The 20,878-nt window shown below is 44.6% G+C and overlaps 1 protein-coding gene across 1 annotated transcript in view; it reads left to right on the forward strand.

Moving 5' to 3' along the window:
- Positions 1-20,878, forward strand: part of SPAG1 (sperm associated antigen 1) — a 142,148-nt gene that overhangs the window by 16,898 nt on the left and 104,372 nt on the right. Inside the window, exons 3-5 of the mRNA XM_069731651.1 lie at positions 1,455-1,614; positions 17,412-17,516; positions 18,478-18,542. Coding sequence (XP_069587752.1) covers positions 1,455-1,614; positions 17,412-17,516; positions 18,478-18,542 — 330 coding nt within the window. The remainder of the gene's footprint in view (positions 1-1,454; positions 1,615-17,411; positions 17,517-18,477; positions 18,543-20,878) is intronic.

Raw genomic sequence — 20,878 nt, forward strand, 5'->3', positions numbered from 1 at the left:
TGGTCAAAATAGTCTGGGAAGGGAGCAATGCATTTGGAGCTTCCCAGGCTATTAATATCAGCTTACAGCTGTCTACTTAGCCTTTACTGGTTATTAAACAGGATGGACCCCCCAAAGAAAAAATGATGCAGGGTCCCCCCTATGTTTAATAGCCAGCAAAGGCTTAGCAGAGAACTGCAGGCCAATATTAATAGGCTGGGAAGGGGCCATTAATATTGGTCCCCTCCCAGACTAATAACACCAGCCCTCAGCAGCCCCAAAAATGGTGCATCAATTAGATTTGTCAATTCTGGTGCTTAGCCTCGGCTCTTCATGCTTGCCCTGGTGCGTTGGCAAGCGGGGTATTTGTTTTGGGGTTGATGTCAGCTCTGTAATGTCAGCTAACATCAAGCCCAAGGGTTAGTAATGGAGAAGCGTCTATAAGACATCCACATTACTAACCCTGTAGTCAAAAGTAATAAACACAGAGAAAAGTCCTTTACTTGTAAAAAGCACTACCCGATCCTTTTTTTATCCAATTATTAGCTTTAAAAATTAAATCCAAAGGGGTCCGCCATAAATCCATCACATGTCCCACGAAGATGCCCAACTATGCTACATGCAGATGCAGTGCTGAGCGGTGACATCAGTAATGTAACCGCCCATCAGGCCAGCCAGAACACACTGACAGTAGCGCGTGAATCCGGCTCCTGCGACGAGCGATGACGTCACTAAGGTTATCGCAGTTCATAGCTGATGAACTGCGATAACCTTACTGATGTCAGGGCTCGTAGCATGAGAAAGTTGTCTGCTTAGCCTTTGCTGGTTATTAAAAATAGGGACAACCCCACATCATTTATTTTGGGATCGTTTTTAAAAAATAAAAATAAAAAATAACAGTAAAAGGGTACGCGGGCAGTTGTGAGCTGATATTAATAGCCTGGGAAGCTTCGTGGATATTGGCCTCTTCCCAGAATAATAACACAGATCCCAGCTATCTGCTTCCCCTCAGCTGGGTATTAAATATAAGGGGGACCAGACATAATTTTTTTTCTTTCATTTTCTTTATTAGCTAAATACATGTACTGCAAGCTGCGCACACACTGCACTAATTATATATCTCACTGGCATCTTTCTATACTGTTCTGACGGGTCTTGCTGTGACTTTACTGCACTCGGCTGTTGAGATGTTGGATTTCCTATGAGATGAGTGCGTAAAAATCGGACGGCACTCGCATGGTCCGTGTGCCGTGCAATTTTTTTTCTCTGACCTATTGGCTTGCATTGTTGAGTCTCATCTGATACGCGCGGATCGCACTTGTCTGATTTATAGTCCTTTTTTTGGGATCGAAGGTCTCCCAACCTACGTCGCACCTGGTGAGGTGGTTGGCACATGCCAGCAGAGAATGAATGGAGAGGTGCCCTTAGGGGAAACAACGTAAATTACGGAGCCTGAGTGTATTGTCATTGTGCAGGTTGGGAGAGGAAGGACACTACCCGGATCTGACAACATTCTGTGAAAAGAGAATCAGAACTCTGTCTCCAAATAATCGTGAACTAAGGAAAGACAAACCGCCCGCTACCGCTGCCGACTTCTCTCTGGAAGACTGGCAAGAGATCGACAACGATCTGAAGGTAGGCAGCGCCATATTATCAGAGAGTGCTAAATCACAAACACACGGCCATACCAGGGCTCGTTTATGGCTTTTTTGTAGAACGAGCTGTAGTTTTTGATGACCTGATTCACCATTCTGTGATATACTGAAATCGGGAAAAAATTCCCAAATCAGGTAAAAAAAAATGCGATTCAGTCATCATTTTTTGGTACTTTGTTTTTACATTGTTTATTGTGTTGTTACAATTACCTGGCAAAATGATTCCTCAAGATTAATACATCTGGCATTTTCATTTTATTGATTTATTGTTTCTTTATAGTTTTTACTGTACTGGTTAAATAATTCCATATTTTGACAGATTGGACTTTTACAAATGCAGCAATATTGAATATATATATATATATTTTTAATTTCCATATGTTTAAACTGCGAAAAGAAGGGTAATTCGAAAGTTTGTGTGTGCCTAAGGCTATGTTCACACTTTGCAGATTTCACTGCGGATTTTTCCGCAGCAGAATTCCAAAATCCGCAGTGAAAACCCATCGCGGTTTTTACTGCGGATTTATCGCGGTTTTTACTGCGTTTTCTTCTGCGGATTTTCATCTGCAGTTTTCTATTGGAGCAGGTGAAAATCCGCAGAAAAGAAGTGACATGCTGCGGAATGTAATCCGCAGCGTTTCCGCGCGTTTTTTTCCGCAGCATGTGCACTGCGTTTTTTGTTTCCCATAGGTTTACATTGTTCTGTAAACTCATGGAAAACTGCTGCAGATCCGCAGCGGTCAAATCCGCTGCGGATCCGCAGCAAAATCCGCAAAGTGTGAATATAGCCTTAACCCCTTCATGACCCAGCCTATTTTGACCTTAAAGACCTTGCCGTTTTTTGCAATTCTGACCAGTGTCCCTTTATGAGGTAATAACTCAGGAACGCTTAAACGGATCCTAGCGGTTCTGAGATTGTTTTTTCGTGACATATTGGGCTTCATGTTAGTGGTAAATTTAGGTCAATAAATTCTGCGTTTATTTGTGATAAAAATGGAAATTTGGCGAAAATTTTGAAAATTTCACAATTTTCACATTTTGAATTTTTATTCTGTTAAACCAGAGAGTTATGTGACACAAAATAGTTAATAAATAACATTTCCCACATGTTTACTTTACATCAGCACAATTTTGGAAACAACATTTTTTTTTGCTAGGAAGTTATAAGGGTTAAAATTTGACCAGCGATTTCTCATTTTTACAACGAAATTTACAAAACCATTTTTTTTAGGGACCACCTCACATTTGAAGTCAGTTTGAGGGGTCTATATGGCTGAAAATACCCAAAAGTGACACCATTCTAAAAACTGCACCCCTCAAGGTACTCAAAACCACATTCAAGAAGTTTATTAACCCTTCAGGTGCTTCACAGCAGCAGAAGCAACATGGAAGGAAAAAATGAACATTTAACTTTTTAGTCACAAAAATTATATTTTAGCAACAATTTTTTTATTTTCCCAATGGTAAAAGGAGAAACTGAACCACGAAAGTTGTTGTCCAATTTGTCCTTAGTACGCTGATACCTCATATGTGGGGGTAAACCACTGTTTGGGCGCACGGCAGGGCTTGGAAGGGAAGGAGCGCCACTTGACTTTTTGAATCAAAAATTGGCTCCACTCTTTAGCGGACACCATGTCACGTTTGGAGAGCCCCCGTGTGCCTAAAAATTGGAGCTCCCCCACAAGTGACCCCATTTTGGAAACTAGACCCCCCAAGGAACTTATTTAGATGCCTAGTGAGCACTTTAAACCCTCAGGTGCTTCACAAATTGATCTGTAAAAATGAAAAAGTACTTTTTTTTCACAAAAAAATTATTTTCGCCTCAATTTTTTCATTTTCACATGGGCAATAGGATAAAATGGATCATAAAATTTGTTGGGCAATTTCTCCCGAGTACGCCGATACCTCATATGTGGGGGTAAACCACTGTTTGGGCACTCGGCAGGGCTCGGAAGGGAAGGCGCGCCATTTGACTTTTTGAATGGAAAATTAGCTCCAATTGTTAGTGGACACCATGTTGCGTTTGGAGAGCCCCTGTGTGCCTAAACATTGGAGCTCCCCCACAAGTGACCCCATTTTGGAAACTAGACCCCCCAAGGAACTTATCTAGATGCATATTGAGCACTTTAAACCCCCAGGTGCTTCACAGAAGTTTATAACGCAGAGCCATGAAAATAAAAAATAATTTTTCTTTCCTCAAAAATGATTTTTTAGCCTGGAATTTCCTATTTTGCCAAGGGTAATAGGAGAAATTGGACCATAAATGTTGTTGTCCAGTTTGTCCTGAGTACGCTGATACCCCATATGTGGGGGTAAACCACTGTTTGGGCGCACGGCAGGGCTCGGAAGGGAAGGCACGCCATTTGGCTTTTTAAATGGAAAATTAGCTCCAATCATTAGCGGACACCATGTCACGTTTGGAGAGCCCCTGTGTGCCTAAACATTGGAGATCCCCCAGAAATGACCCCATTTTGGAAACTAGTCCACCAAAGGAACTAATCTAGATGTGTGGTGAGGACTTTGAACCCCCAAGTACTTCACAGAAGTTTATAACGCAGAGCCATGAAAATAAAAAAAAAAATTATTTTCTCAAAAATGATCTTTTAGCCTGCAATTTTTTATTTTCCCAAGGGTAACAGGAGAAATTTGACCCCAAAAGTTGTTGTCCAATTTCTCCTGAGTACGCTGATACCCCATATGTGGGGGTAAACCACTGTTTGGGCACATGTCGGGGCTCGGAAGTGAAGTAGTGACGTTTTGAAATGCAGACTTTGATGGAATGCTCTGTGGGCGTCACGTTGCGTTTGCAGAGCCCCTGATGTGGCTTAACAGTAGAAACCCCCCACAAGTGACCCCATTTTGGAAACTAGACCCCGAAAGGAACTTATCTAGATGTGTGGTGAGCACTTTGAACCCCCAAGTGCTTCACAGACGTTTACAACGCAGAGCCGTGAAAATAAAAAATCATTTTTCTTTCCTCAAAAATGATGTTTTAGCAAGCATTTTATTATTTTCACAAGGGTAACAGGAGAAATTGGACCCCAGTAATTGTTGCGCAGTTTGTCCTGAGTATGCTGGTACCCCATATGTGGGGGTAAACCACTGTTTGGGCACACGTCGGGGCTCGGATTTGAGGGAGCACCATTTGACTTTTTGAATACGAGATTGGCTGGAATCAATGGTGGCGCCATGTTGCGTTTGGAGACCCCTGATGTGCCTAAACTGTGGTAACCCCTCAATTCTACCTCCAACACTAACCCCAACACACCCCTAACTCTAATCCCAACTGTAGCCATAACCCTAATCACACCCCTAACCACAACCCTAATTCCAACCCTAACCCTAAGGCTATGTGCCCACGTTGCGGATTCGTGTGAGATTTTTCAGCATCATTTTTGAAAAATCCGCGGGTAAAAGGCACTGCGTTTTACCTGCGGATTTTCCGCGGATTTCCAGTATTTTTTGTGCGGATTTCACCTGCGGATTCCTATTGAGGAACATGTGTAAAACGCTGCGGAATCCGCACAAAGAATTGACATGCTGCGGAAAATACAATGCAGCGTTTCCGCGCTGTATTTTCCGCACCATGGGCACAGCGGATTTGGTTTCCATATGTTTACATGGAACTGTAAACCTGATGGAACACTGCTGCGGATCCGCAGCCAAATCCGCACCGTGTGCACATAGCCTAATTCTAAAGGTATGTGCACACGCTGCGGAAAACGCTGCGGATGCGCAGCAGTTTCCCATGAATTTACAGTTCAATGTAAACCTATGGGAAACAAAAATCGCTGTACACATGCTGCGGAAAAACTGCACGGAAACGCAGCGGTTTACATTCCACAGCATGTCACTTCTTTGTGCGGATTCCGCAGCGGTTTTACAACTGCTCAAATAGAAAATCGCAGTTGTAAAACTGCAGTGAAATGCGCAGAAAAAACGCGGTAAATCCGCCATAAATACGCAGCGGTTTAGCACTGCGGATTTACCAAATCCGCAGCGGAAAAATCTGCAGAGGACCAGAATACGTGTGCACATACCGAAACCCTAACCCTAGCCCTAACCCTAGCCCTAACCCTACCCCTAACCCTAACCCTAGCCCTAACCCTAGCCCTACCCCTACCCCTAACCCTACCCCTAACCCTAGCCCTAACCCTGCCCCTAACCCTAACCCTATTCTAACATTAGTGGAAAAAAAAAATCTTTATTTTTTATTGTCCCTACAAAAAGGGGGGGGGGGGGGGGGGTCATTTATTATTTTTTTTATTTTGATCACTGAGATATAATCTATCTCAGTGATCAAAATGCACTTTGGAACGAATCTGCCGGCCGGGGAGAAGACGGACGGACCCCGGCAGGATCGGTAAGTATGATGGGGTGGGGGGGAGCACGGGGGGGGGATCGGAGCATGGGGGGGTGGATCGGAGCACGGGAGGGGTGGAACGGAGCACGGGGGGGGTGGAACGGAGCACGGGGGTGGTGGAACGGAGCACGTGGGGGTGGAACGGAGCACGGGGGGGTGGAACGGAGCACAGGGGGGGTGGATCGGAGTGCAGGGGGGGTGATTGGAGCACGGGGAGGGTGATTGGAGCACGGGGGGAGCGGACAAAAGCACGGGGGGAGCCGGAGCACAGGACGGAGGGGAGCCGGAGCAGTGTACCGGCCAGATCGGAGGGCTGGGGGGGCGATCGATGGGGTGGGGTGGGGGCACATTATTGTTTCCAGCCATGGCCGATGATATTGCAGCATCGGCCATGGCTGGATTGTAATATTTCACCAGTTATAATAGGTGAAATATTACAAATCGCTCTGATTGGCAGTTTCACTTTCAACAGCCAATCAGAGCGATCGTAGCCACGGGGGGGGTGAAGCCACCCCCCCTGGGCTAAACTACCACTCCCCCTGTCCCTGCAGATCGGGTGAAATGGGAGTTAACCCTTTCACCTGGCCTGCAGGGACGCGATCTTTCCATGACGCCACATAGGCGTCATGGGTCGGATTGGCACCGACTTTCATGACGCCTACGTGGCGTCAAAGGTCAGGAAGGGGTTAATGTGTTTTTTCCAGGACGTCCCTCCTGACAGCACCCTGGAGGACGTCCTCCTCCCCCTTTGCTGGGACAGGAAACACACGAGAGTTCAAAAGGGCATGTCCCACCCCCAATCCTCAGTGTTTTTCCTGTCCCTGCTAGGGACGCACGAGAGAAGCTGTACTGGCTTACCGGAGCTCAGGGGGATCGTGCGGCTCGTCCAATACCCTTCCCCCTGTCAAGAGGCTCAGGGCAGAAACCCTCCGGAGGGGGGTCCCTCTGCTCCAAAGAACAGGAAGGCCAAGTTCCTGTTGCGGCCGCTCCTCCCGGGGGGACGCTCTCGGCCGCGACGCGGTTCCATGCGGGTAGCATCCAGAGCGCTGCGGCGTCTGGCAGAGCGTCTTTCAACGGAAGTTCAAGGGAACCGTGTCACTTCCGGTTTCGCGGCATCTGATCCCGTCACTTCCGGTGACGAGGTAGAAGTGCGGGGAGAGTGTGTGCGCTCCAGCGTGGGACGCACAAGCAGCCGAATCGCTCCTAATCCAGCGTGGACGCTGCGGGGACCTGCTGAATCATCATGGAAAGTACAACAGCAGAGGATGGGGTGAGTGCGCAGTGCGATGTCTCCCCTATTCACTCACACATACTATTCAGGCTTCCCATTACTTCTCCCTATCTTATATCGTTTTAGGATAAGGGAACCCCCGCTGCCCCCCCTCCTCAAGCTAAGAAATCCGGCAAATCAGCTGCGAAGTCATATAGATGTCCTATATGCAACGTAAAGCTCCCGGACACCCATACAAAGACCTTGTGTGCAGATTGCGCTTCCAAGGTTATGAAAGACGAACAGCCGACACTTCTATCAGAAATGAGGTCCCTAATACGGGAAGAAGTCCAGGCTTCTTTATCCAGTATTGTGGAAAGGTCCAGCCCAGTTCCCAGCCGTAAGAGAGCCAGAAGGGAACGAAACAATAAGGAGCCAGAATATAGCTCGGAGGACCTGTCTGCCTCCGATAACTTCTCCTCAGAAGAGGAAGGGGAACTTCCCTCGGGGAGTCAGGACCACCAGAGAAAATACCTCTTCCAGGCTGAGGATACGAGTGAACTTGTGCAGACGGTGCGATCCACGATGCAGATCGAGGAGACATCAAAGCCTCAATCCAGGCAGGATCTGATGTTTGGTGGACTCATGTCACGTAAACAGACTGTCTTCCCAGTGAGCGAGCATATCAAGGCCATGATACTGGAGGAGTGGAAGGAGGCAGAACGTCGCCTGGTTTTGACTAAGGACTTCAAAGCTCGCTTACCTTTCGAGCTAGAAGAAGTCAAGCTTTGGGAAGAGATTCCCAAGGTTGATGTTCCGGTGGCAAAGGTTGCCAAAAAGACAGCCATTCCATTTGAGGACTCTTCAAATTTGCGGGATCCTATGGATCGGAAGGCTGATATACTGCTTAAAAGGGCTTGGGAATCCTCTGCAGCCCTAATTAAGACCAACATAGCAGCTACCTCGGTAGCCCGGTCTATGTATCTGTGGATGGGTCAATTGGAGGAACTCCTTTCCAATAAGACCCCCAGGGCCGATATATTAAGCTCCCTTCCTATAATGAAATCTGCTACGGCCTTCCTATCCGACATGTCGGCTGAATCGGTCAGATTTTCAGCTAGGAATGGTTCCCTATCCAATGCGTCTAGAAGGGCAGTATGGCTAAGATCCTGGTCAGGGGATAATGCCTCAAAAACCAAATTATGTTCTATTCCTTTCTCGGGGGCTAGGGTTTTCGGACCTTCTCTAGATACCATCCTAGAGTCAGCCTCGGATAAAAAGAAAGGTTTTCCAGAGGACAAACCAAAAAAGGGTCAGTCCTTTCGGAGAGGTTTCCCCTTCAGGAGACAATCTGATTACAGGGGAGGAAGATCCAACAGAGGATTCAGTAGAGGTTCCCGCTACCAGGGCAATAGAAGCAGGAATTTCTTCTTTAGCCCATCTTCAAAGCCTAAGACACAATGACGCCACATTTATAGGTGGAAGGCTCCGCCACTTTGTGGAGAATTGGGCCCGAATCACCCAGAATCAATGGGTTCTTCGGACTGTGTCAGAAGGTTACAGCATAGAGCTTTCCTCTCCTCCTCCGGACAGATACATCGGTCCTACGATAGTCTTGCAGGGCTCTCCCATGATGTTAGACCTAGAGGACATGCTTTCCTCAGGGGTCATAATCCCAGTACCATCTCTAGATGTAGGTCGGGGTCACTATTCTTCCCTATTTTCTATAATGAAACCCTCCGGCGACTCACGCACAATAATAAACTTGAAACCTCTAAATGCCTGGGTCAGGTACAAGAGGTTTCGCATGGAGTCCATTCGCTCTGCAATCCTCTTAATAGATCGGGACGCTGTGATGTGCACTCTCGACCTCAAGAGTGCCTATTATCAGGTCCCTGTTCACCCATCATCTCAGAAACTTCTGAGGTTTGCGGTGGCGCTGCCGTCCGGGACCTGTCACTACCAGTTCCAGTGTCTTCCGTTCGGACTTGCCTCGGCACCTCGGGTATTTACAAAGCTGGTGTCAGAAATTGTCGCTTTCCTGAGAAACCAAGGGATTAAGATATTTCCATATCTAGACGATTTTCTCCTGATCGCAAGTACACCAGAGATTCTGTCAGATCACAGGACCCGAACGGTGAGACTGATGGAACGATTAGGATGGATCATAAATTGGCAGAAATCCGACCTGAATCCAGAGTGCGAAAAGATCTTCCTGGGAGTATGTCTGGATTCAAGAAACAGGATATCCCGGCTACCCGAGAACAAGTTGGAGGCGATCCAGATACAGATCAGGCTTCTATTAGAACGCAGAGCATCGATAAGAACGGCCATGAAGGTACTAGGTCTGATGACGGCCTGCATACCGTGTGTAAGATGGGCTCAGTTCCATTCAAGACCTCTGCAGAGGTTAATTCTTTCCACGTGGGACCGTCGTCAGTCTTCTCTGGACAGTTCTTTAAAGCTGACGTATCCAGTACGAAGATCTCTACTCTGGTGGAGTCAACCAGAGAAGCTAAGAATCGGGGTGTTATGGTCTACCAGTCCCCATGTAGTGATAACTACAGACGCCAGTGCCTGGGGCTGGGGTGCCCACCTGAAGGACAGGATCCTACAAGGGAGATGGCCAGCAGACATCATTCACAACTCCTCCAACTTCAAAGAATTGTATGCCGTTTGGGAGGCGTTAAGAAGGAACCAACACACCCTCAGAAATTGTCATGTCAGGATACTATCCGACAACGTTACAGCGGTGTCGTTCCTGAAACATCAGGGAGGCTCAAGACACTATCCGCTTCAGGAGCTGGCGGGAAGAATATTCCGCTGGGCAGAAGATTCGGTTCTATCCATCTCTGCAGTCCACTTAGAAGGCTCGCAAAACACCATAGCGGACTATCTGAGCAGGAGACGAGTGTTTGCAACAGAGTGGGAACTCCATCAGGAGGTCTTCCAGGATCTTTGTCTTCACTGGGGAACTCCCAGTATAGACCTATTTGCAAACAGGAGAAACTCAAAGGTCTCAAGATTCTTCTCGCTGAACCCTCAAGATCTCCCAGAAGGGATAGACGCTCTGAGCCAGGAGTGGACAGAACCTCTCTCTTATGCATTTCCGCCTCTAGCACTGATTCCAGCCGTGCTCAAGAAGATCAAGGAGGATCAGGCTCGGATCATATTGATTGTACCATTTTGGCCGAGAAGGAGCTGGTTCTCTCTCTTGCTGGATCTGGCAGTAGAGAACCCAGTAGAGCTTCCTCTCAGAGCAGATGTAATCCATCAGGGTCCGGTGTATCGCCCAAGCCCAGAAAATCTCCATCTCTCTGCATGGATCCTGAAAGGAGCATCCTGAAGGCTAGAGGGCTATCAGATCAGGTGATCTCTACTATAAAATCCAGCAGAAAGCCAGTCACATCGGCAATTTACCTGAAGATCTGGAGACGTTTCTGTCTGGAGGGTGGCAGGTCTGAGGTTACGGCAGGTGCTCCCGACTTACCTAGAATTTTAGACTTCCTGCAGGCCGGGTTTGATAAAGGTCTCAAACCTAGCTCTCTGAAAGTGCAGATTTCGGCACTTAGTTCTTTTCTTGACTACCCCCTAGCATCTCACCCGTGGATAGTCAGGTTTATCAGAGCCACCCAGAGGTTGCGCCCTACTATTAGACAGATCTCGCCATCCTGGGACCTAAATCTGGTCCTCAGATTCCTCTGTAAAGATGTTTTCGCCCCGGCCGAAAATATGCCCATTTCTGTACTCACTCGTAAAACAGCATTCCTAGTGGCAATTACTACGGCTAAAAGAGTGGGGGAAATCCAGGCCCTATGTATTAGGGACCCTTACCTTCAGATTAGAGAAGATAGTCTAGTTCTTAGATTGGATCCTTCCTTTATTCCAAAAGTGGGGTCAGTAAAAAACAGAAATCAGGAGATCGTGCTACCATCCTTCTGTAATAATCCGGCTAATGAGAAAGAACGAGCCCTTCATTCCCTCGATGTCAGACAGGCGGTTCTAGACTACTTAGCAGCCACCAACTCATGGCGTATCGACCCGAATTTGTTTATTTTGTTTGGAGGGAAGAATAAGGGTAAGAAGGCTTCTAAAGCTTCTATTGCTCGTTGGATCACTTCGGTGATCTCCGAGGCTTATCAGTCTGAAGGGCTTCCTTTTCCAAGGGGTCTTCACGCTCATTCTACTAGAGGGATAGCTACTTCGTGGGCTGAGAGAGCAGGTGCATCTCTTGAGCAGATCTGTAAGGCAGCCACTTGGGCTAGTGCTAATACATTTTGTAGACACTATAAACTTGATGTTCTGTCTGGTCAACATACGGCATTTGGGAGAAGGGTTCTCCAGGCAGTAATCCCACCCTAAGGAGGTGCTTTGGTACTCTCCAGGGTGCTGTCAGGAGGGACGTCCTGGAAAATAGGTATTAAGCTTACCGTTAATTATGTTTCCAGGAGTCCATACTGACAGCACTGGTAGTTCCCTCCCTGTAGTACTGAGATCCTCTATGTATGATGCCTGACATAAGATGTATTATGTTCTGGTATAAAATGTATGCATGTTATTTTAACATATGAGTAAATATGTTTATGACTAATCTAATGTGTGTATATATATATATATATATATATATATATTGTTTCTATTAAAAAAGTCTTTTTTTCTGAATGTCCATGAGGTGGTTCTTGTTACAACACTGAGGATTGGGGGTGGGACATGCCCTTTTGAACTCTCGTGTGTTTCCTGTCCCAGCAAAGGGGGAGAAGGACGTCCTCCAGGGTGCTGTCAGTATGCACTCCTGGAAACATAATTAACGGTAAGCTTAATACCTTTTTTTTTTTACCCCTCCCCCACATTTGTCATACTGGTACGGCACAAGATGTAAGCTGGTGTATGAAGCAGGCTCGCTAGATGAGCCGTGTCCATACCCAGCATGTAGTGGCTGCTTGTCACTGCTAGGATCTGCATCTAACAGCCACAGGTGGAGCGGGACTATGTCCGCCAATGTTAACCTAATATAAGTCGCTGACAGCAGCATTAACAACGATCTGACATGGAATGTGTAACTCTATGCGCCCATTGGCCTCCCCGCAGCGTGATCGCAGGGTGCCGATGGGCTGCTGTGGCAGCCCAGGTTTTTTTTTTTTTAAACTCATGCCTGCCATCATGGAGACTCATTGAAGCCCAACCTGTGGAATTGAAGTATTGCTCTATATAGTACAAGTGGCACGATACCCTGAGGGAACTAACAAATACAGTAAGGGTATGTGCACACGTTGTGGATTCCATTGCGGATTTTGCCGAATCCGCAGGTAAAATGACCTGCGTTTTACTTGCGGGTTTTCTGCGGATTTTGTGCAGATTTTGTGTGGATTTCGCCTGCGTTTTTACACCTGCGGATTCCTATAATGGAATAGGTGTAAAACGCTGCGGATTCCACACAAAGAATTGACATGCTGCGGAAAATAAACTGCTGCGTTTCTGCACGGATTTTTCCACAGCATCTGCACAGCGGATTTTGTTTTCCATAGGTTTACATGGTACTGTACACCACATGGAAAACTGCTGCGGATCCGCAGGGCCAAATCTGCAATGGATCCGCAGCCAAATCCGCAACGTGTGCACATACTCTAAAAGTAGCAAAAAAAAAAAAACCATAAAAAATACACTTATGGGCTATCTCTGCTCCCATAGAGTCCATTTTTGTGTTTGTTTGTTTTTTTAACAAATTTCCAATGTTTGTTTTCATCACTACAGTATTAAAATAACTGGACAAGTTTGATCTCACCTTAATCATACTGACATAGGACAATTCCAGATGCCAGATCATTTTTAGCAAAAAAATGTCAAAATTGCATTTTTATTTTCTTGCAATTTTGCTGCACTTGGATTTTTTTTCTCCTTTTCCAGTACATTATGTAGTAAAATGTGGAGAGTCATTCAAAAGTGCAACTCGCCCAGCAAAACATAAGCTCCATACATCTATGCGGACAGAAAAGTTACGGCTCTTAGACAAGGAGAAAGAAAGAAATAAAGTGCAGAAATGAAAATTAACCATGTCAGAAAGGGGTTAAAGGTTTGTTTTTTTTAGTTCCCTTTAGTGACTTCAGCCTGCATAAGAGATTGACTGCTGCATTTAAGGGGTTAACAGCAGAGATCTGGATGCCGGTTTTATAACACAGCTGACATCCGCCGTGTGAGGAGCAGGCTCAGGTCCTAAGCACAATCCCATACACATGTCACACATCAGAGGGGGTTAAGGTTACGTTCACACAAGACAGAATGTAAAATTTGTGCAGATTTTGGGACAGTTTGGTCTGTGGATTTGCTGCTGCAGAAAGGTTAAAGGGAATCTGTCAGCAGGTTTTTGTTATGTAATCTGAGATCAGCATGATGTAGGGGCAGAGACCCTGATTGCCGGAATGTGTCACTTACTGAGCTGCTTGCTGTAGTTTTAATAAAATCCCTGTTTTATCATCAGGAGATTATCATTAGAGGACTAGTAAAATTGCTGCTATGAAGTCCTCAACATCCATGATCTCTGTATATCCACCCTGGCCAATCAGTGGTGTGAGCGGGGTTATACAGGGCTCAGCAATCAGAGAACTGCTAAATTAGCATCAGAGAAGACTGTTTTCAGGTGGCATAGTAAAAGTGGTTGCTGCCTTTCAGGAATTTTTTTCCTATGACTCCATTAGTACTAAAATACAAATAAACAAACTTACTTTTCTCACCCTCCCCTGGTCCAGTTGCTGGTTCTGAGTAAAGCCGGCGTCACACTAGCGAGTTTTACGGGCGTATGAGCGCAGAAAATAAGTCCAGAAAATACGCATTGCACATGGTCCAATGATTCTCTATGGGGCAGCTCCTATCTGCCATATATTACGCATCCGTATTATACGATGTTCTAAGGCCGTAGAAAACCGCAGCATGCTGCGTTTGTCAGCATATTGCGCAAAAAATACGCCAATGAAAGTCTGTGGGGGCGAAAAAATTACGGATTACACACGGACCAGCAGTGTGACTTGCGCAAAATACCCAGCGGTGTTCTAGAGAAACAATTTTGTTTCAGGTGACAAGGGTCATCAGGTGGATTAAGAGTATAATAAAATATTAAAACACCCTGTGTCTTTATTTCATTAAAATACTTTGTAATAATGTGTGTGTGTTTTTTTAAACATTTCATGGATAAGAAGGACGACCTCAATGGTGCTGTCAGGATGGATTCCTGGAAATACAATTACCGGTAGGTCTAATTACCGTTTTCCTAATGTGTGTGTTTTTTTTTAACCATTTCATACTATTGGATTAATAATGGATAGGTGTCATAATTGACATCTCTCCATTATTAACCTGGCTTAATGTCACCTCACAATAGCAAGGTGGCATTAACCCTTCATTACCCCATATCCCACCGCTACACGGGAATGGGAAGAGAGTGGCCAAGTGCCAGAATAGGCGCATCTTCCAGATGTGCCTTTTCTGGGGTGGCTGGGGGCAGGTGTTTTTAGCCGGGGGGGGGGCAATAACCGTGGACCCTCTCCAGGCTATTAATATCTGCCCTCAGTCACTGGCTTTACTACTCTGGCGGAGAAAATTGTGCGGGAGCCCACGCCAATTTTTTCTGGGATTTAACCCCTTTAATAGCTAGAGTCCCCAAATTTGACACAAAGACACTTCTTACATTACTAAAGCGGAATATGTAATAAAAGAAGGGATATGAGATGGTTTACTGTATGTAAATCAGGTCTCATATCATGTCGGGTTTGAGAAGGAGATCGGAAAAGCCGGCAATTGAATTACCGGCTTTTCTGCTATCTAGCGCTGTATGAAATACAGTGGGGCAAAAAAGTATTTAGTCAGTCAGCAATAGTGCAAGTTTCACCACTTAAAAAGATGAGAGGCGTCTGTAATTTACATCATAGGTAGACCTGAACTATGGGAGACAAACTGAGAAAAAAAAATCCAGAAAATCACATTGTCTGATTTTTTAACATTTTATTTGCATATTATGGTGGAAAATAAGTATTTGGTCAGAAACAAAATTTCATCTCAATACTTTGTAATATATCCTTTGTTGGCAATGACAGAGGTCAAAAGTTTTCTGTAAGTCTTCACAAGGTTGCCACACACTATTATTGGTATGTTGGCCCATTCCTCCATGCAGATCTCCTCTAGAGCAGTGATGTTTTTGGCTTTTCGCTTGGCAACACGGACTTTCAACTCCCTCCAAAGGTTTTCTATAGGGTTGAGATCTGGAGACTGGCTAGGCCACTCCAGGACCTTGAAATGCTTCCACTCCTTCATTGCCCTGGTGGTGTGCTTTGGATCATTGTCATGTTGAAAGACCCAGCCACATTTCATCTTCAATGCCCTTGCTGATGGAAGGAGGTTTGCACTCAAAATCTCACGATACATGGCCCCATTCATTCTTTCATGTACCCGGATCAGTCGTCCTGGCCCCTTTGCAGAGAATCAGCCCCAAAGCATGATGTTTCCACCACCATGCTTTACAGTGGGTATGGTGTTTGATGGATGCAACTCAGTATTCTTTTTCCTCCAAACACGACAAGTTGTGTTTCTACCAAACAGTTCCAGTTTGGTTTCATCAGACCATAGGACATTCTCCCAAAACTCCTCTGGATCATCCAAATGCTCTCTAGCAAACTTCAGACGGGCCCGGACATGTACTGTCTTAAGCAGTGGGACACGTCTGGCACTGCAGGATCTGAGTCCATGGTGGCGTAGGGTGTTACTTATGGTAGGCCTTGTTACATTGGTCCCAGCTCTCTGCAGTTCATTCACTAGGTCCCCCCGCGTGGTTCTGGGATTTTTGCTCACCGTTCTTGTGATCATTCTGACCCCACGGGGTGGGATTTTGCGTGGAGCCCCAGATCGAGGGAGATCAGTGGTCTTGTATGTCTTCCATTTTCTAATTATTGCTCCCACTGTTGATTTCTTCACTCCAAGCTGGTTGGCTATTGCAGATTCAGTCTTCCCAGCCTGGTGCAGGGCTACAATTTTGTTTCTGGTGTCCTTTGACAGCTCTTTGGTCTTCACCATAGTGGAGTTTGGAGTCAGACTGTTTGAGGGTGTGCACAGGTGTCTTTTTATACTGATAACAAGTTTAAACAGGTGTCATTACTACAGGTAATGAGTGGAGGAAAGAGGAGACTCTTAAACAAGAAGTTACAGGTCTGTGAGAGCCAGAAATCTTGATTGTTTGTTTCTGACCAAATACTTATTTTCCACCATAATATGCAAAAAAAATTATAAAAAAACAGACAATGTGATTTTCTGGATTTTTTTTTCTCAGTTTGTCTCCCATAGTTGAGGTCTACCTACGATGTAAATTACAGACGCCTCTCATCTTTTTAAGTGGTGGAACTTGCACTATTGCTGACTGACTAAATACTTTTTTGCCCCACTGTATATATATATATGTGTGTGTGTTTGTAAGAATATTTGAGCCGACGGATCCATGATATGTCCATTTTGCAAGCCTGCGAGAAAAAATTGCCGTACGGAAGCCATACAGATGACACACGGATAAATTTGTGCGTAAAAATCGCATCCTCGCATTGAATATGGAACAGTGTTTTGGGACAATTACTGCGTATTACGGCCGTAAAAAATGGACGCCTAGTGTGACACTGGCCATATAAGAGGTATTAGTAACATACAATTCTCATTGTTGGTTTTGAAAACTGTCGACAAGCGTGTTGTCAGGAACATACCGCTATCCCCCACAGCTGAGCTACTCACAGTCCAGTGCACGGGGTCCATTTCTTGTTTAAAAAAACAAGCAAAAGATTTTCCATTATTTAGTATAAGGTCACGTTCACATTTTCAGTATTTGGTCAGTATTTTACATCAGTATTTATAAGCCAAAACCAGGAGTGGGTGATAAATACAGATGTGGTGACATGTTTCTATTATACTTTTCCTCTGTTCCACTCCTGGTTTTGCATACAAATACTGATGTAAAATACTGACCAAATACTGAATGTGTGACCGTGCACTAACGGCCACACTTCCCAGTATACAAATAGCCAGTGCCAGGTGTGTGCGGAACTGAGCAATCAAGTAAATCTTACCAATGTTAGCTATGAGCGCTGCAGAATCATGAGCGCAGCTCCGGACTATACACCGGGATCTCACATTATATCTGTCGGTTCTTGCTACACCTTTGTTTCTTTTTTTCTTTCAGAATTTTTTAACCGACATCAAACTTAAAGACCAACAAAAGACCGTCCCAGAGCAAAACACTGATATTCTGCCACCCATCCGCAGTTATAGTCCAGCAACTAACAAGGTATCATTTTCCTAATGTAATGGCTATATGCAGTATACAGTACAGAGCAAAAGTTTGACCAAGAAGGAGAGTGATGGTGTGCTACGCCAGATGACCTGGCCTCGACCGTCACCAGACCTGAACCCAATCGAGATGGTTTGGGGTGAGCTGGACCGCAGAGTGAAGGCAAAAGGGCCAACAAGCGCTAAGCATCTCTGGGAATCCTTCAAGATTGTTGGAAGACCATTCCCGATGACTACCTCTTGAAGCTCATCAAGAAAATGCCAAGAGTGTGCAAAGCAGTCATCAAAGCAAAAGGTGGCTACTTTGAAGAACCTAGAGTATAAGACATAATTTCAGTTGTTTCACACTTTATTGTTAAGTATATAATTCCACATGTGTTAATTCATAGTTTTGATGCCTTCAGTGTGAATGTACAATTTTCATAGTCATGAAAATACAGAAAAATCTTTAAATGAGAAGGTGTGTCCAAACTTTTGGTCTGTACTGTATTATAATTATTTGATCCCTTGCTGATTTTGTAAGTTTGCCCACTGACAAAGACATGAACATAATTTAATATCCCAATATGATCCGCTCAAATATTATATCATAATACTATTAATATAATGTGGGGTTTACCTGGCATGCTGCCACTAACGCAAGAGGCACCTTTTTGTTTTTTTGTCTTATTACATGTATAATTCTATGTTTTGTGGATTTTAAATCTGACTAATAAAATATGGTCATTTTAAAATATTTTCTATATAAGTGGTTATCTCTGTATACCTCTTCCCCCTGAGGGGGATTGATTTGGGGTTATACTTTTGATTTGAATCTCTGGTAAAGCTATAGTCTTGTTTTTGGAGTCCAAGAACAAGCTGAAATGAATGCAACAAAATTAAGAAAACCTGTGCATATGTCCAACAGCCTAAAATTGTTCTGCTAAAAAAAAGTAATTTTTTTGTAAATAATTTTTCAGCATAAAGAAAAAGAATTTCAGTCATCTGGATCTAAGGTTCCTAGAGATTACCGAGACTGGGACAAGTGAGTAGTCTGCTTTTTTCAGTGTTATTTTATGTATTTCCCATTGGTTAATGCAAGTTTCTAAAAAGAATATACCGTATTTTTCGGACTATAAGACGCACCGGACCATAGGACACACCTAGGTTTTAGAGGAGGAAATTACAAAAAAAAAATTGACGCAAAAAATGTGGTCAATTCTATACTTAATATTATTTTTATTATTATAACGCCATTTATTCCATGGCGCTTTACATGTAAGGAGGGGTATACATAATAAAAAACAAGTACAGTAATCTTAACAATACAAGTCATGACTAGTACAGGAGGAGAGAGGACCCTGCCCCCGAGGGCTCACAATCTACAGGGGATGGGTGAGGACACAGTAGGTAATATCCCCCTTCCTGGTATGCATGGCTCCCTTATCTCTATCCTGGTATGCAGGACCCCATCTATGTCTTGGTATGCATGGCCCCCTCATCCTTATCCTGGTATGCAGGGGCCCTATCTCTGTCCTTTTATGCATGGCCCCATCCTTATCCTGGTATGATTGACCCCCATCCCCATCCTGTTATGCATGGCCCCATCCTTGTCCTGGTATGCAGGGAACCCATCTCTGTCCTGGTATGCATGGCCCCATCCTTATCTTGGTATTATTGGCCCCAATCCCTATTGAGGTATGCAGGACCCTCATCTTCATCCTGGTATGCATGGCCCCAGCAGAAAAAAAACAAAAAACATTCTTACCTTCCCTGCGCTTCCTTGAAGTGCTCTTTAGTGCAGCTGCCGTGCTTTCACATGTGAACGCTGGGCAGCAAGAAGCCAGCTGCTGCAGATAACACTCTGCTCACTATTAAAGAGAAATTAATATTCACTTTTTTCAACGCCCATGGGTGTGGAATGGAGTGAATATTCATTTCTCTTTAGCAGAGGGCACCGCAGTTAGCCGCAGCCGCTCCCTCACCTCCCCACAACAGCCAGTTTAGAGACATCCGGACTATAAGACGTACCCCCCATTTCCTCCACATTTTTGGAGGAAAAAAGTGCGTCTTATAGTCCGAAAAATATGATAATTGCAATTTTCAGGATGGAATATGCATATGCAAGTGCTTCTCATTAAATTAGAATATCATCAAAAAGTTAATTTATTTCAGTTCTTCAAAACAAAAAGTGAAACTCATATTATATAGAGTCATTACAAATAGAGTGATCTAGTTCAAGTGTTTATTTCTGTTAATGTTGATGATATTGGCTTACAGCCAATGAAAACCCAAAAGTCATTATCTCAGTAAATTAGAATAATTAACAAAAGATAGCTGAAAAGGCTTCCTAAGCATTTATAAAGGCCCCATAGTCTGTTTTAGTAGGCTCCACAATCAGGGTATGTGCACACGTCAGGATTTCTTGCAGAAATTTCCTGAAGAAAACCGGAAATTTTCTGCAAGAAATCCGCATTTTTTTTGTGTGTGTTTTTTTCCCGTTTTTTTTCGTGTTTTAAATTAGCTTGCAGAATGCTAAAGTTTTCTAAGTGATCTGTAGCATCGCTTGGAAAACTGACTGACAGGTTGGTCACACTTGTCAAACATAGTGTTTGACAAGTGTGACCAACTTTTTACTATAGATTCTGCCTATGCAGCATCAATGGTAAAGGATAGAATGTTTAAAAATAATAAAAAAAATAAAAAAAATGGTTATACTCACCTGCAGACAGCCGATCTCCTCAGCGGCGTCCGTTCCTATAGATGGTGTGTGTGTGAAGGACCTTCGATGACGTCGCGGTCACATGAGCGGTCACGCGACCAATCACAAGACGGCGACGTCATCGCAGGTCCTTCACACACACCATCTATAGGAACGGAAGCAGCAGCGTGCACCGCTGAGAGGCGGGAAGACTCCAGGGCCATCGAAGGTGAGTATATCACTATTTTTTATTTCAATTCTTTTTTTTTTTTAACAATTATATGGTGCCCAGTCCGTGGAGGAGAGTCTCCTCTCCTCCACCCTGGTTACCAACTGCACATAATCTGCTTACTTCCCGCATGGTGTGCACAGCCCCATGCAGAAAGTAAGCAGATCAATGCATTCCTAGGTGTGCGGAATCCCCGCAATTTAATGAACATGTTGCTTTTTTTTACGCGATGCGATTTTTTCGCAGAAAAAGATGCAACATTTGCACAAGAAATGCGGAATACACTGTAAATAATAGGAGGCATATGTAAGCATTTTTTGTGTGTTTTTATCACGTTTTTATAGCGAAAAAAAACGTGAAAAATACTGAACGTGTGCACATGGCCTCATGGGGAAGACTGCAGACCTGACAGATGTCCAGAGGCAGTCATTGACACACTCCACAAGGAGGA

The sequence above is a fragment of the Ranitomeya imitator genome, chromosome 6 (genome assembly GCF_032444005.1).
Source record: "Ranitomeya imitator isolate aRanImi1 chromosome 6, aRanImi1.pri, whole genome shotgun sequence".
Taxonomy (NCBI): domain Eukaryota; kingdom Metazoa; phylum Chordata; class Amphibia; order Anura; family Dendrobatidae; genus Ranitomeya; species Ranitomeya imitator.